This window comes from Myotis lucifugus, unplaced genomic scaffold (genome assembly GCF_000147115.1).
Source record: "Myotis lucifugus unplaced genomic scaffold, Myoluc2.0 scaffold_329, whole genome shotgun sequence".
In the NCBI taxonomy this organism is placed as follows: Eukaryota; Metazoa; Chordata; class Mammalia; order Chiroptera; family Vespertilionidae; genus Myotis; species Myotis lucifugus.
Window position 1 is genome coordinate 799,856 of NW_005871377.1, and position 14,093 is coordinate 813,948.

Sequence of the window (14,093 nt, forward strand, 5' to 3'; positions counted from 1 at the left end):
GCCTCCTGAAAGGGGGGGGGGGGGGGGGAGGGCTACCTGGATGGACTCGAAGGCCAGCACCCCGTTCTCCCAGGCGTTGAGGATTTCCAAGATGGCGGCTGAAATGCTGAGACAGGCCTCGTGCCAATTCATCTGCCTGCGAGGGGGGGCGGGGCGGGGGGAGAAGAATCACCAGGGGAACGAGGGGTGGGCTGAGGGAGAGGGACCGGCACCCCCACCGCCCCTGGGAGTGGGCGCCCAGGCACTGACACCAGCTTCATCTCGGAGGAGTTGTTGAGCAGGGCCACTAGGGACTCCACTTTGGTGGAGTCCGGCCGGAAGCAGGGGTGGTCAGGATTCAAGATTTTGCCCTCCTCGGGCATGCAGGTCTGGATCCAGGTCTCAAAGAAGGGCACCTCTGCCCCTGCGCTCGACTCAGACAGGATCACCTGGGAGAGGAGGCGAGTCACCAGCCGAGTGGGGGAACCTGCCCTGGTGCTTCCTGCTCCCATTTGTCGCCTGGAGAACTGGGGGCAAACCAGCTACAGGGAAAGAGGAGGGCGGTGCTGCCACCTAGTGGTCGGGGATCCGGCACTGAAGGATTTGGGATGCGACCAGGCGGGCCTCTGCTCACTTCCATTACATTCTCTGGGTGGATGCCTGATTTCGGCACCAAGAACCTGACAGGGGTGGGGTGGGAGGGGAGGGGTGACAGGGGGAGAGATATGGGCTGTTTCCTTCCCTCTTGCCCCTCACCTGCCTGCTCTCCTCACTCACCTCGGAGCCATAGGTCTGGGCCACGTGGCACAGCATGAGGAAGGAGATGTCGAAGAGCAAGGCTCGGACGGAGGCCGATTTGGCTGTGAAGGATGAGAAGGCTGACCCGCAGCCCAGGGCAGGGCCCCACGCCCTTGTCTGGGTCAGGATCATCTCAGGGAAGGTCAGAGCCAGTGTCTCCTTCAAAGCTCTGAGGCTCAGAATCCTTTTCTTGAGTCTCAATTGGAACATCATTCCTTCCTTGGATTCAGACTCCCGATACCCTCTTTCCCCCCAACACCCAACCCAATCCTAAGGGGGGACAAAGGGGTGGCTGTAGAACCCTTTCCCAGCATCACCCTCTCAAGCCTCCCACAGGCTTCATGCGTCATCACTCGGGAGAAGAGCCTCCCAGGACCCACATAAGGCATCCTCTTCCCCCGTAAGCTCTCCCCCCACACCCGTCTCTCAGTGCCCACCGGGCCTGGGGTGTGCAGAGCTGACTTACTGCTTTCTTCGCTGCCGTGTGTCGTGAACTCGTTCAAACTGTGGAGGGAATGGAGAGAGGCCGCATCAACCAGAGCAAGGGCGGAGTGACAGCTGGGGGTGGGGAACCACACCCACCCCAGAGCACTCACTAGTCCCAATTACAGGTCAAACTTAAAATGAACACCACTGCTACAGAAGAGAGAACTTCATTTTTAAAGATTCCCAAAACCTAGAGAATGGCTCACTGAATAGAACAATTTCTACAGATCAAATTGCAGGTTAACAAAAATCAGTCCACAGAACTGGAGAGCCCCCGGTTAACACCTGGGCACACAGAACCCCTCCACACCACCGTTCACCGCCTTGTCACCTCCTGGAACTCCTCCACGTCATCCTCAGCGGAAGAGCAACGAGGCTCCATGTCCAAAGAAACGGTCCTCCCCCAGGGCCTCCAGCTGGGATGCTCTGCCTTGGACTGAGCATCCTGGGAGACCCAGACCCCAGGGCCCCGCCCCATCCCGCTACTTCTTACTTCAGACATGCCTCCCCGGCCCTGGCCAGAGCTCGGCCTTCCTTACTTGATGAATTTCCGGGCGAAGGACTTAAGCTTCCCAGTGGCAGCGGCTGCAGCCAGCAACAAGTCCAGACTCTTCCCAGACAGCATGTGGCCCAGGACCCCCAGCAGCCCCTCCGGGGACTTGGAGTGGTCTGCATCCATCGTCTGGGGACACGACAGGAAATCAAGTCCTGAAGAACACTGAAGACCCCCCCAGATACAGCCTAGCCACAGTCTCTCTCTCTGCACGTCTCCATTCAATGGTACACCAGGACCTGCAACTTAACCTACGTCTTTCTGATTCCAATCTGGAAAACAGTCTCTAAAATCTTATCTTTGCTCGCCAAAACCATCCCTCGAAACTCAACTGAGACAAGGGTGGCAGGACCGGGCAGGTGAGGTCCCTGCTGTGAAATTCTCCATTGTTTCTGCACAAGACGAGCTACGTGAAAGCACCTACCACAGTGCCTGGCTTACAAGTGATGCTCAATACATGTTAGTTTTCAATGGCAGCTTCCCTTGCGGAAGGTCCCCCTTTCTCTACTTCCCAAGTAACTATGTACAGAAGCCAGAAGAGGGAGGTCTATGGCCTCTGTGTATTCATCTGGAAGTAGAGGGAAAACTGGAAAGAGGGAAGAGACGACCCTGGTGACAAGGGACGGGCGCACTCACCTTGAGGATGTTGGTAACAGTGGGCTCCGCTCGGAGGATCAGCCCAGGATTGGGCTGGATGTTGGCGTTCTCTCCTGATTTCTGCTGGGGTGCGTGCTCCCGGTCTGCTGCACTGCGGCCATTACCATTCGGCCCAGAGAAGAGAAGAGGAACAGAGATAAGTCCCTGACATGCTCCCTATCCAGCCCCAGGAGCAGAGGCACAGAGAAGGGGGGAAGCACAGGAGAACCTCTGGTGCCATGGTGACACCTATGAAAGCGTCTCCAATATCCAATCGCTTCCTTTGGTCATTGGTCATTACACCTGTTCTGAAAGTTCATTTAAGATTGGAGGAAGATTTAGGATTTTGACTTTGATCACGAAGGAGGCCGAGAGTCAAAGCACAGTACCTAATGGGGCAAAGCCCTAGTCTGCAGAAACCAGTGTCTCCTGGCCCCAGGCACCCGCAACCCAAACTCTAGACAGGAGCGGAAAGGCACCCAGTAGCCCAGTCTGGACAGGAGGGAGGGAGGGCCAAGGGTGCGTGGACCGGCCCCAGGGAGCTCACACTCACCGCTTGGTCATCAGGTTGTTCACACTGGCCTCAGACAGAAGCCCCTGCTTCCTACATTCCTGAAGGAGGAAGTCTGTAAAGTCACAGCTGTGAGGGAGAAAGATGATGAGGGGACTGGGCCCAGAGCAGGGATTCCTGAGGGGCAGCAGCAAGGGTCCCAGCCCGGGATCCTCCCTCCCCCAGGATAAAGAACGTTCGGAGCGCCAGAGGGAAGGGGGAGGGGAGTGGGGCTCGGGCATTTGGCAACTAGGAGGCTGTTGCCTCCTGCTCCTGCCAAGGGGGGCGAACAGTAAGACGGTCCTTTGAGGCGTATCTGGCAGGAAGAGCAGTGGGAGAGCCCAGGACACTTCCCCGTCGAGTGCAGGGGAGTTCGTACTTGCAGCGCTGGTCAGCTTTGTCCAGCAAGGGTGTGAGCTTCAGCAGGAACTCAAAGGCACAATTGACATCTTCGGTAAAGTCCTACAGAGAGCCAGAAATGCCCTCTGGCTTCTCCGTCTTCTTCCCCACCCACAGCCTGCGGCAGGCTCACAAGGACACCGCTGGATATAAAAGCCTACGAGTCGGCCGTGCCTACCCACTGGCTGCCAGTGACTACAATGGGGGGAAGTTTGGGGCATCGCCCTCCATGGCCACCCGGGTCCTGATCATCTCAGGCAACCCTGCCTCCTGAGCAGCCCGGCTGCCTTCTCTCTGGAGACTGGGTGCCTGTGTGTGGTGCACACAGATGCTCAGGTGCATACACACTCCCCTTCCCACAGGAACAAGGACACACTCCTGCCCAGTTCAGCGACCCTCTCCTTGCTCTTGCTTCTCCAGGGCAGAGACAAGGATCTACCTGCTCCTATGACCCCTCCGTCTCATTTCTTCTACTCACCTTGTCCCCATGAGAGTATTTCTTCAACTTCACCAAAACCTGTGGAATCTAGAGGATGAGCACAAGTTTTTCTCTTTCACCCAGAATTGAAGGCAGCCCCTCCGGCCCCTGCTCTGGGCAGAGAGACAAGAACACCCCTGCCCTGAAAGTGAAAGCATTCTAGAAGCCAAATCAGAAAGCGACGGTACCTAAGTGCCCGGTGCCCTCAGCCTACAGGACACAGGGACCCCCCCGTCTGCTGGCTCAACGAGGAAATGCCATAAGCAGAAGTGGAGTCCTTGCTTCAAGGACTGCAGCCTGCTTCCCTGGCTCCCATGACTGCCCTGTAGGAATCTGGCTGAAGACAGAGCTAAGGAGCACCTGTGTGCTAAGACACAGCAGGAGCTGCCAGCGCGCTAAATATGGCCCTGGGACTCAGAGAAAAGAATCGATGGGAACTAGTGCTGGGGGACCCGGCAGGCTGGGCGTGACGCCAGCGGGAGAAACACGGGCAAAGGCCCAGGGAGTCGCTGCTTTTGCCGAGGACCATCCCCAGACGGGCTCTCCCGCTGCTCCAGGTCCCAGGTACCTTGAGGAAGGTGAAGGCCGTCCACTTGAGCTCCTCCGTACCCTCGGGAGACTCGATGAGGCCCACGAGGCAAGCTTTCCAGATCTCCAGGACAAAAAGTGGAGTGGGGATATGCTGCAGGAAGACCCAAGGCAAGGCCTGAGAGGGGCCCCATTCCCCCCTTCACCTCTGCAGGCCCCCGGGCATCAGGCTGGGTTACAACTGGGAAACAGGAACACGAGAGCCAGGGACGTTGGTAAGTTGGCAGAACCGTACAAGACTGGGAGTCACTTTCCCATGAATAGGAGAAACCCCATGTCTCCCAGAAGGACCAGAGAATCCTCCCTCTTGCACACAAACGGTCGCCGCCTTGGGGACAGAGAGGCAATTCTGGCCCACCCACCTGCATGCGCTTCACCATCATCAGCTGCTCCACCAGGGGCTGGGTCTCGCCTGTCAGGTTCATGGTGCCCTCGAGCAGGACCAGCGCGTGGACTGTGGGGAAGCCAGTTTTGTTCGGCTGCTCGGAGTGCACGGACAGCATCGTGGGGATGCTGAGGGGACAGATCCACAGGGGTGGCGTTTGGTGAGCTGGGAAGCGTTGGCGAGCAGGGGGGAGCAGAAGGGTCGGGGCCAGGTGCCACACGACCCACCCCCACCCAGGGCCTTTCCCCTCTCTCTTCCCCACCATCGGCCTGGGAGCTGGGTACCTCCTAATGAGTGTGCCGCACTGCTCAGCCTGGCTCCGGAGCTGGGGGTTGCTGAGATTGGCCAAGATCTCCCCAAGCTTCAAGAGAGAATGTTCAATAGCTGTCCAGGAGGCTGGTGGAGAAAAGGAAATGCAGGAACATGATGGGAAACAGAGGAGAGGGAGAGAGTAGCCCCAAACTCCTCAACTTTGGCACCCCCTGGGCCCACAAAACCACGCAAGGAGGCTTCCCCTGAGGGTGACATGGGGGCTGGGGGCCTGGGGGCAGCATGTGCTGTTCCTAGAAGGAGGCTGCACACCAACAGGGAAGCCCCTAGAAACCAATCCCAGAAGCCTGCCTGAAGGGATGCGTGCAGCTGACTTTAGAGACAGGCAGTGGCAGAGGCAGGGGTGGGGCGGGGAGGGGAGTCCAGAGGCTGGAACAGGGAGGTGGCCCCAGATCACTTCAGGAGTGTGCCAGCCTTGCAAGTAGCCAACACTCTCCAACTCAGACAAGCTGGACTCCTACACCTCCTTCTGTATCCTCCACCCCGTCTGGGCCTTGGCTCTAGCTGTCCTCCCTTCGGAAATGCCCCTCCCACGCATCACCTCGCCAACTCTCACTATCCTTCAAGCCTCCCTTCAAGCCCCAGCGGCTTTAACAACTCACCCAACTGGTCCAACCCACTGATCTCTCCTAAATGCCTGAATTCATGGTCTATACTGCATGATTTAGCACTTAATTATAAGTCACTTATCCTAGTTACAATTCCAGAGGGTCAATTGATGAAGAATGGCACCAACTAGCCCATTAACCTATATGTAGCATGGGGGAGGTGGGACCTGAGATCCATTAAGCTAAATATTCATTCATTTTGCAGCCAATAAACATTTTTCAAGTCCTCAAGATAGGTAAGAAACTGTCAACATAGCCAATTTTTACATCGTGGTCACCTTTCCGTACTTTACACAGACAATAAAATATATTTTGGGAAGTAACAAATATACTAATCCTACAAGTTCTTCAACCAGGCCTTGAAGACCTGGAGGTAACCCATTCTAGCATTTTCATTGTTGGAGAAATACAGATCCTCAGTGGTCCCAGGCACAGCAAGACTGCGGCCTTCGGCCCCACGTCCGGAATATCAGAACCCTCCCTCCCACCAGGTGATCTGTCTGATCGCAGGCTCTGGAGAGTTCCAATGTTTAACGTGTGCACTTGAGTCGAGAGGTGTACGGCCCAGTAGGCCTGGCAGCAGACAGGCATCATGTCTAAAGGACGTGTTAGGCAATGCTCAAACACAGTCATCTGTTTTTCAGATGATCAGTAACATGGAGACAAACACAGGGGTGGATCACGTGCTTGCCTTGTCCTCTAATTTTTTCCACGTATATTGCACACTAGTCTTGCTCCCCACTGGCATGTATACTGGTTGAAGGCAGGGACCCTGCCACATGCTCCTTCAGCAGCCCCCCACCCCCCCGCCCCCAGCACCTGGCAGAGTGCTGGGCATACAATAAGGCTCAGTAAATACCTGTTGGTTGATTGGCTCGGGTGCCACCCTGCCCAAGTCCCTGGGATGTATGCAATGCTTATGGGGAGAAAAAAAAGGAAGTGGGATGATTTCAGATCCTCCTGGAAAAAAGTGGGATGCCATCCTGCCTCTCCCCTCGCAATTAAAGAACCGGATATGGGAGCAGTGGCAGGTGGGGCTCAGGGGGACGAGGGGACATACAGGCCTCCTCGAGTTTGGCGATGTGGAGCAGGGCCCGGTTCTTGGTGCTGCCGAGGGTCTTCTCCAGGCGCTGCAGGCACATGGCAAGCTGCTTCTCCCCCGCAGCTGGAGTGCCAGCCTCCAGCCCCTCCTGGAGCCGCTCGGCAGAGGCTGCAGTGCAGCGCAGCAGCCAGTGGAGGGCGCTGAGAAGGGCCCGGCACAGCCCGATGCACTCCTCTGCTTTGCCATGACAGCTACGGGAAAGGATGCAAAATCTGTCTCCGCTCCAAAGGCTGAAATCTGACCCACACCAATGTTCCCAGAGGGCCTGGCACTTCCTACTAGGGAAGAGAGTTGGGAAGCTAGCAAAGTCCTAGGGAAGACAGCCCTGTTGATTTCCACTAGACAAGATTTCAAACGAGCTACTCCCAATCGAGAAGAGGCATTTCTGTCCTAAGGACTAAGTGGAAAAGGATGGGGATGGGTGGGTGTGGGTGAGCAGGGGGGAGAAGTGTGGGGAGCCACAGAGTCTCTCTACTTGGAGCTTCTCCTTTACACTGAGCTAATGCTGGAGGTTGTGAGCCCCTCACCCCTGCTATTACCTTAGTCGGTCACAAAACATGTCCATGATATCTAGCAACGCCTGGACACACAGGTCACGGGAAAAGTCATCAAACTGTGGAAAGAACAGAGGTGATGCTACAGTCAACCGCTGGTCTCACACGAGGCAGATGGGACACTCATCTTTCCTCCCACCTCAGGTTTCAGAATGGGCACCCTTTCAACACTGGAGATTGGCTAATCGCCAGCCCCCGCTTCCCAGGATGCTCTCCCTTCCAGCGAAAGGCAGCTATGCCAGCCAGAGGCAGCGTGGGCTGCCTGTCCAGCCTCAGTGGCCACATGATCAGAGCATTCAAGGAGGTGGGGCCCCCTCCGTTATGATCGTATCTTTTCCCCTGGCCCCCACCCAGCCTCTGGGTAGCTATGATCATACCTTACTGATAGCTGTGAGGACAGAGGAGTAGGACACCATCTGGAGGGAAAGAAAAAAGATAAAGTTCAGACAACCGGTGTTCCACAGTTGAACGGAACAAGCGCTGACACTTCAAGTTGCGGCAGCTCTCCTAAAACCTCAACCCTTTCAAGAAGCCTTCCTCAGCCCACTGAACAAGACAAAACACTAGGCATTGTCTCCATTCCTCCCTCTATCAGACTCACCGCAAATGACATCCTAAGCATGAACCCATTCAGAAGATGATTTGGGGCATTCAAAGGTGCCATGTTTCACTGTCCACTATATAGAGTCTAACTGACTGCCGGCGGACAGAAGAATGGTTATGTTCCTATACTCCTACAACTTCTATCAAGAGTGATTTTGCCCTAGCCAGTATGGCTCAGTGGATAGAGCTTTGGCCTGCGGACTGAAGGGTCCCAGGTTCGATTCTGGTCAAGGGCATGTACCTCGGTTGTGGGCACATCCCCAGTGGGGGGTGTGCAGGAAGCAGCTGATCGATGTTTCTCTCTCATCGATGTTTCTAACTCTCTATCCCTTTCCCTTCCTCTCTGTTAAAAAATCAATAAAATATATTAAAAAAAAAAAAGAGTGATTTTGTTTGGACAAGAACAGCCCGGCTGTCATGGCTCAGTGGTTGAGCGTTGACCTATGAACCAGGAGGTCATGGTTTGATTCCTGGTCAGTGCACATGCTGGGGTTGTGAACTTGACTCCCAGTGGGGGGCGTGCAGGAGGCAGCCAATCAATGAATCTCTTTCATCACTGATGTTTCTCTCTCTCTCTCTCTCTCTCTCTCTCTCTCTCTCTCTCTCTCTCCCTCCCTCCCTCCCTCCCTTCCTCCCTCCCTTCCTCTCTGAAATCAATAAAATAAAAAAGAACTGGAGACAAGCACACATTTCTTGCAGTGACTAGGTAGTAACTGCACCTTGACATCGGTAGTGAATTCCACTCTTCACCTCTTACTCATTTTCCTAGGAGTTATTCTCGAGGACTCCACCAGGGCACCTTCTCTGATCGACCCCAACCTCCCACCCAAAGCTGAAATATCCTCTGTGCTCCAAGTAACCCCCTTGTGCCCATCACTGCACAGCTGGTGCCTGCTGCCCCCACCGAACTAGAAGCTCTGTGAGGATAAGGACGCTTTTACTCGGTGACCCATGAACTTGTTGACAATGTTTATAGAATGAATAAGTAAAAACACACCCTTAGATCAGCATTTCCCAAAGTAGCTTCTAAAGCTGCACTGGACAATAGCGATGCCATTAGCCACATGTGGCTTTTTAAAGTTAAACAGAATTTTAAAAGGTATTATTGTTTCTCTAGAACCCAACCTGGGGCCCAGCAGGCAGTAGGTTCTCCGTAAGTTTTTATTGTTTTCGACCGATGAATTCTCTTTCATAATTGATGTGTCTTTCATTATGATATCTAAGATGTCATGTAACTAACGTTCTGGGGGGGAAATTTACCTTAAAACAAATTTCTATTAGTAAAACCTACTTATTACCATAAGGTCAGAGATATAATTCAAAAGAAATAATTTGTCCTGAGTGAAATTAAACCCCACAAAAAAATCTTTTAAGTTGTGATATTCTAAAAAATAATAATATAGCATGCTGATAAAATGGGTAATACTACAGAAAACAGTCACAATTGTATACTCAAAATCAGTGGCACAATACACCAAATAAAAAAGCAAAATACAATGACAGAAACTGTCAAGATAATTAGTTACCTGCCTTGTGGGTTTTCTTCACTAGAAAAATAGAACTTTCCAAAGATTTAAGAAGAAAGCTAAGTCAGCCTCGATGACCTTAGTAGGGTGAACTTTACATGCATGGCGATGCCTTTCATGTCTTATTTTCCCATCATGTGAACAGACTGCTCTCTGTTCAGACATCTTTAACGAATATTCTTGGATTAAACAGGTGCAAAGCACACAGAAGACTTAAATACACAATTAGTGTTTAGTGCCACTCTCAGCAGGACGCTGTGAAGCCAACGCTGGTGTCTGACAGTGATCAGGAAGTTGGGTGCCTGCCTGGGCAGGATGACCGTAACGTTCCAGGCGAGTGTTTGTTTATTTATAACTGATGTCCCCATAGCAAGAGCTTGGCAGAGAACGGAACCTTGTTGGATACCAACCTGAAGGGGGAGCTGGATGTCCCCACTAGAAACAGACCCCAAACTACCAGAAGAGACACCCCCAATTCTGCATGTTCTGAAGGATGTCATTGGTTATATGTTTATATGCTCTCCAAATTCAGGATTCTGTTCGGTAAATTTTTGCCAACAGTATCAATAAGGCACTTCTACTCTAGAGACCTAAAAATACTTTCCACGTGGTGAACTGTTTTAACAGCAGGATTTAACCTATTCCAGTCTTAATATATCCATCAACGCAGGAGCAATAAACTACCAGCAGCCCAGGGACGGAGACGTCTATGAGGCCGCTGCACACCTCGCCAGCCCAGACCGACCCGCAGCTGCTCTCTAGCCTCCTCTGCTCTTCATAGTCCACACCCCAGCTGCTCCCCAGTACCTCTGAGCACAGCACTGGACCAAAGAGCCTCTTAACTCTGAAGGAAAAATAAATGACTAATTTTGCACAGCACTCTGGAAGTCATGAAGGTCTTCCATGTACATTTATTTCTCACTGTTACTTCAGCCTCTTTATCCCTCTTGCTTTTCCCATCAGTGTTTACACATCTCAAGATTCTTCTATTTTTAAAGGAACGTCCCGCAGACCTCCCACTTCCAATTAACCATCACCCTCTCTTCTGCTCCTCACAGGCATAAGAGTTCTCTCTACTCTCTGTCTACCTCCCCACCTCCTGCTGGCAATTCAACCCATTCCAATCACTTCTGTCCTTCCCACGGCATGAATCCTCTCATTAAGCTCATCAACAAGCTCTTGTTGTTACACCCCATGGACAGTTCTCAGTTCTGATCTCAATGACCTCCCAGCAGCGTCTAACACCAGGAAACACCTCCTCATTCTTCAGTCCTCTCCTTCCTCCTGTGACTTTTCTTGAGACCACGCTCTCTCGCTTTTCTTTTCTTCTCTCCTCGCTGACCCCTTCTTCTCGGACTCCTATAAGGAATTCCTTTCCTGCGTGTGTTCCTTAAATGTGATTGGTTCGTCAGGAATGTGGCTTGGTCACTCCCTGCCTTGCTCACTCTCCACACTCTCCGGGCAATCTCACCCATGCCCACAGTTTCAATTACCATCTGCAGAGGATGACTCCTAAACCAACAGCTCTAGTCTAGGCCTCTCCTTCTGAGTTCCAGACATGTATGTTCAACTGCCTACTCAGTATCTTCTCTTTGATAGCCCACAGAAGCACCTTAAATGTAACAAGGCCAAAATCAAACATGCCATCTCCACCCCTCATCTGCACCCCAAACCTAACAGTCCTACTCTACTCCCACTGTCTTCCTACGATCCCATCGTTCAGCCAGTCCTCCAAACCAGAAACTTAGACACTACCTTGGATTTTTTCCTCTCTTTCACACTTCTCCAGTTAATCACCAAATCCGCTCTCCATGCCATTTCCTAACTTCTTCTTGAATTCATCTTTTTTTAAATATGTTTTTATTGATTTTTAGAGGGAGAGGGAGAGAGAGAAACATCAATGGGAGAGTGAAACATGGATGCACACCCCCTATGGAGGATTAAGTCTGAAACCCAGGCATGTGCCCCAACCAGGAATCAAACTGGCAACCTCTCATTGCACGGGACGATGCCCAGCCAACTGAGCTACACTGCACTTGAATTCATCTTTATTTTTTTTTGCTGCTGCCATTTCCCAAGTTTTTTTATTTTTATTTATTTTATTTTTTTGTTAATCTTCACCCAAGGATTTTTTTTCATTGATTTTTAGAGAGAGTGGGGGGGAGGGAGGGAGAAAGAGACGAGAGAGAGAGAGAGAGAGAGAGAGAGAGAGAGAGAGAAAACATTGATATGGGAGAGACATATCGATTGGTTGCCTCCTACATTCACTCCGACTGTGGCCTGGGATTGAACCTGCAACCCAGGTGCCCATGACCGGGAATCGAACCCAAGACCCTTTGGTTTGCAGGCTAATGCTCTAACAGCCAGGGTTGGCACTTCCCAAGTTTATGCTAATATCATCTCTTTCCTGAATTACTACAATAGCTTAAATCAGGGGTTGGAAAACTAAGGCTTACAACCTAAATCTGGCTTATCCACCTTTTTTGTAAATAAAGTTTTATCAGAACACAGGCATGCCCACTATTTACATATTATCTAGATCTGCTTTCAAGCTATAATGACAAAACAGTGGTGACAGAAACTATATGGCCTGCAAAACAGAAAGTATTTACTCCCTTGTTCTTTACAGCAAAAATATTCCAGACTAAATCGTGTCCTTGACTTCTGTCTTACTCCCTTTCAACCCATTCTTCAAACTACAATCAGAGTGATTTTTCTAAAGTTAATCCACAAATTCCCCAAATCCACAAAGTCAAGGAACTCCCAATCAAAATATAATAGGGTTTTAAAAAGAACTTAAGTGGATTCTAAAATTTGTCTGGAAATGAAAATGCCTGGGTCAAGAAATTTTTGAGAGATAAAACTATGGGAAGGCTTGCCTAGCCAGGCATCAAACATATTATAAAGGTACAGTAATTAAAACAATAAAGTACTGGTGCAAGAAAAGACCAATATATCAATAAAATAAACTAGAATGTCAAGAAATGGAATCCTGTCTATAAGAAAATTTAGGCTAAGATAAATAATGGTCTATTCAATAAAGGTAGTTGAGACAACTGTCCATCTGTCTGAAAAAATATATAAATAAACTTGGCTGTTTCACACTGCAATAAATTTTAACTGTGTCAGAGAAGAGAAACATAAAAAATAAAAGTGAAGTGTTGGCAAAAGTTAGAGAAAAATATATTTTGATCCTTGGAGCAGGCAACCCCTTATGCAAGACAAAAGCCACATAGGAAAAAGGCTAAATCTGGCAACAGATGCATTAAAAACTTTTGCATGCCACCCTGGCTGGTTTGGCTCAGTGGATAGAGCATTGGCCTGCGGACTGAGGGGTCCTGGGTTCGATTCTGGTCAGGGGCACATGCCCGGGTTGCAGGCTTGATCTCCAGTGGGGGGTGTACAGTAGGCAGCCGATCAATGATTCTCTCTCATCACTGATGTTTCTATCTCTCTCTCCCTCTGCCTTCCTCTCTGAAATCAATAAAAATATTTAAAGAAAAACTTCTGCATGCCAAGAAAATAAAAATCACAAACTTAAAGGTGACAGAAAGAAAATTGAAAACATATATAACAGATAAAGATTACAAGATAGATTTTTTAAAATATATTTTTATTGATTTCAGAGAGGAAGGGAAAGGGAGAGAGAGATAGAAACATCAATGATGATAGAGAATCACTGACTGGCTGCCTTCTGCACGCCCCTATTGGGGATCAAGCCCAAACCAGGGCATATGCCCTTGACCAGAATCGAACCTGGGACCTTTCAGTCCACAGGCTGACACTCTTATTCATTGAGTTAAACCAACTAGGGCAAGATAGATTATTTTAAAAGACACTTAAAAATAAGTAGGAATTCTTCTTGGAATGATGAAAATGTTCCAAACTGATTGTGGTGATAGTTGTACAACTCTGAGTATTCTAAAAACTAGTGAGATATATACCTTAAATCGGTAAACTATTTATATAGTATGTGATCTATAGCTCAATAAAGCTGTTACCAAAAAAAAAAAGAAAGAAAGAAAACAATCTAACAATAGTAAAATGGGCAAATGGTACACATAAGTAATTCACAGAAGATATGCATATAAAAATATGCTCAACATCACAATCATGGAAATACATAATATAACATGATGTTATTTTTTGCTTCTCTGGAAATAAATCTGTAAGATTCTATCCAGCACTGGCAAGTATGTGTGGAAATACTGTCAAACACTATGTACAGTCTTATCAATCTGCCTGGCTAACTCAACATTCATGTCTTGGTTTGAACATCGCATCCCTCTGATTGCTCAGGATGGATTAGGTGCCCCTTCCATGGACTCCCAGAGTACCCTGTCCCAGCCACTATCATAAGCCTATCCTGTGACTGATGGCTTATTATATCTGCACTAGAGGCCCAGTGCACAAAATTCTGCACGGGGAGTCCCTCAGCCTGGCCTGCATCCTCTCGTAATCCGGGACCCCTTCGGGGGATGTCCGACTGCCAGTTTAGGCCCGATCCCATGGGATGGG

General features: G+C 50.3%; 1 protein-coding gene and 1 non-coding gene across 2 annotated transcripts in view; both read right to left on the minus strand.

The window, feature by feature from the left end:
- Nucleotides 1–8,110, minus strand: part of MED24 (mediator complex subunit 24) — a 15,310-nt gene extending 7,200 nt beyond the window's left edge. Inside the window, exons 1-17 of the mRNA XM_023764366.1 lie at nucleotides 8,048–8,110; nucleotides 7,824–7,862; nucleotides 7,432–7,505; nucleotides 6,851–7,083; nucleotides 6,650–6,706; nucleotides 5,137–5,248; nucleotides 4,830–4,980; nucleotides 4,448–4,561; nucleotides 3,880–3,927; nucleotides 3,382–3,464; nucleotides 3,006–3,092; nucleotides 2,453–2,564; nucleotides 1,803–1,945; nucleotides 1,244–1,281; nucleotides 757–839; nucleotides 250–428; nucleotides 25–136 (exon numbers count right to left, since the gene is read on the minus strand). Of these exons, the coding sequence (XP_023620134.1) occupies nucleotides 25–136; nucleotides 250–428; nucleotides 757–839; nucleotides 1,244–1,281; nucleotides 1,803–1,945; nucleotides 2,453–2,564; nucleotides 3,006–3,092; nucleotides 3,382–3,464; nucleotides 3,880–3,927; nucleotides 4,448–4,561; nucleotides 4,830–4,980; nucleotides 5,137–5,248; nucleotides 6,650–6,706; nucleotides 6,851–7,083; nucleotides 7,432–7,505; nucleotides 7,824–7,862; nucleotides 8,048–8,110 (1,728 nt within the window). The remainder of the gene's footprint in view (nucleotides 1–24; nucleotides 137–249; nucleotides 429–756; nucleotides 840–1,243; nucleotides 1,282–1,802; nucleotides 1,946–2,452; nucleotides 2,565–3,005; nucleotides 3,093–3,381; nucleotides 3,465–3,879; nucleotides 3,928–4,447; nucleotides 4,562–4,829; nucleotides 4,981–5,136; nucleotides 5,249–6,649; nucleotides 6,707–6,850; nucleotides 7,084–7,431; nucleotides 7,506–7,823; nucleotides 7,863–8,047) is intronic.
- On the minus strand, nucleotides 905–1,006 carry LOC111828314. The gene has a single exon (XR_002832155.1). It is a non-coding gene; the product is annotated as a small nucleolar RNA SNORD124 (small nucleolar RNA).
- Nucleotides 8,111–14,093: the final 5,983 nt, after the last annotated feature.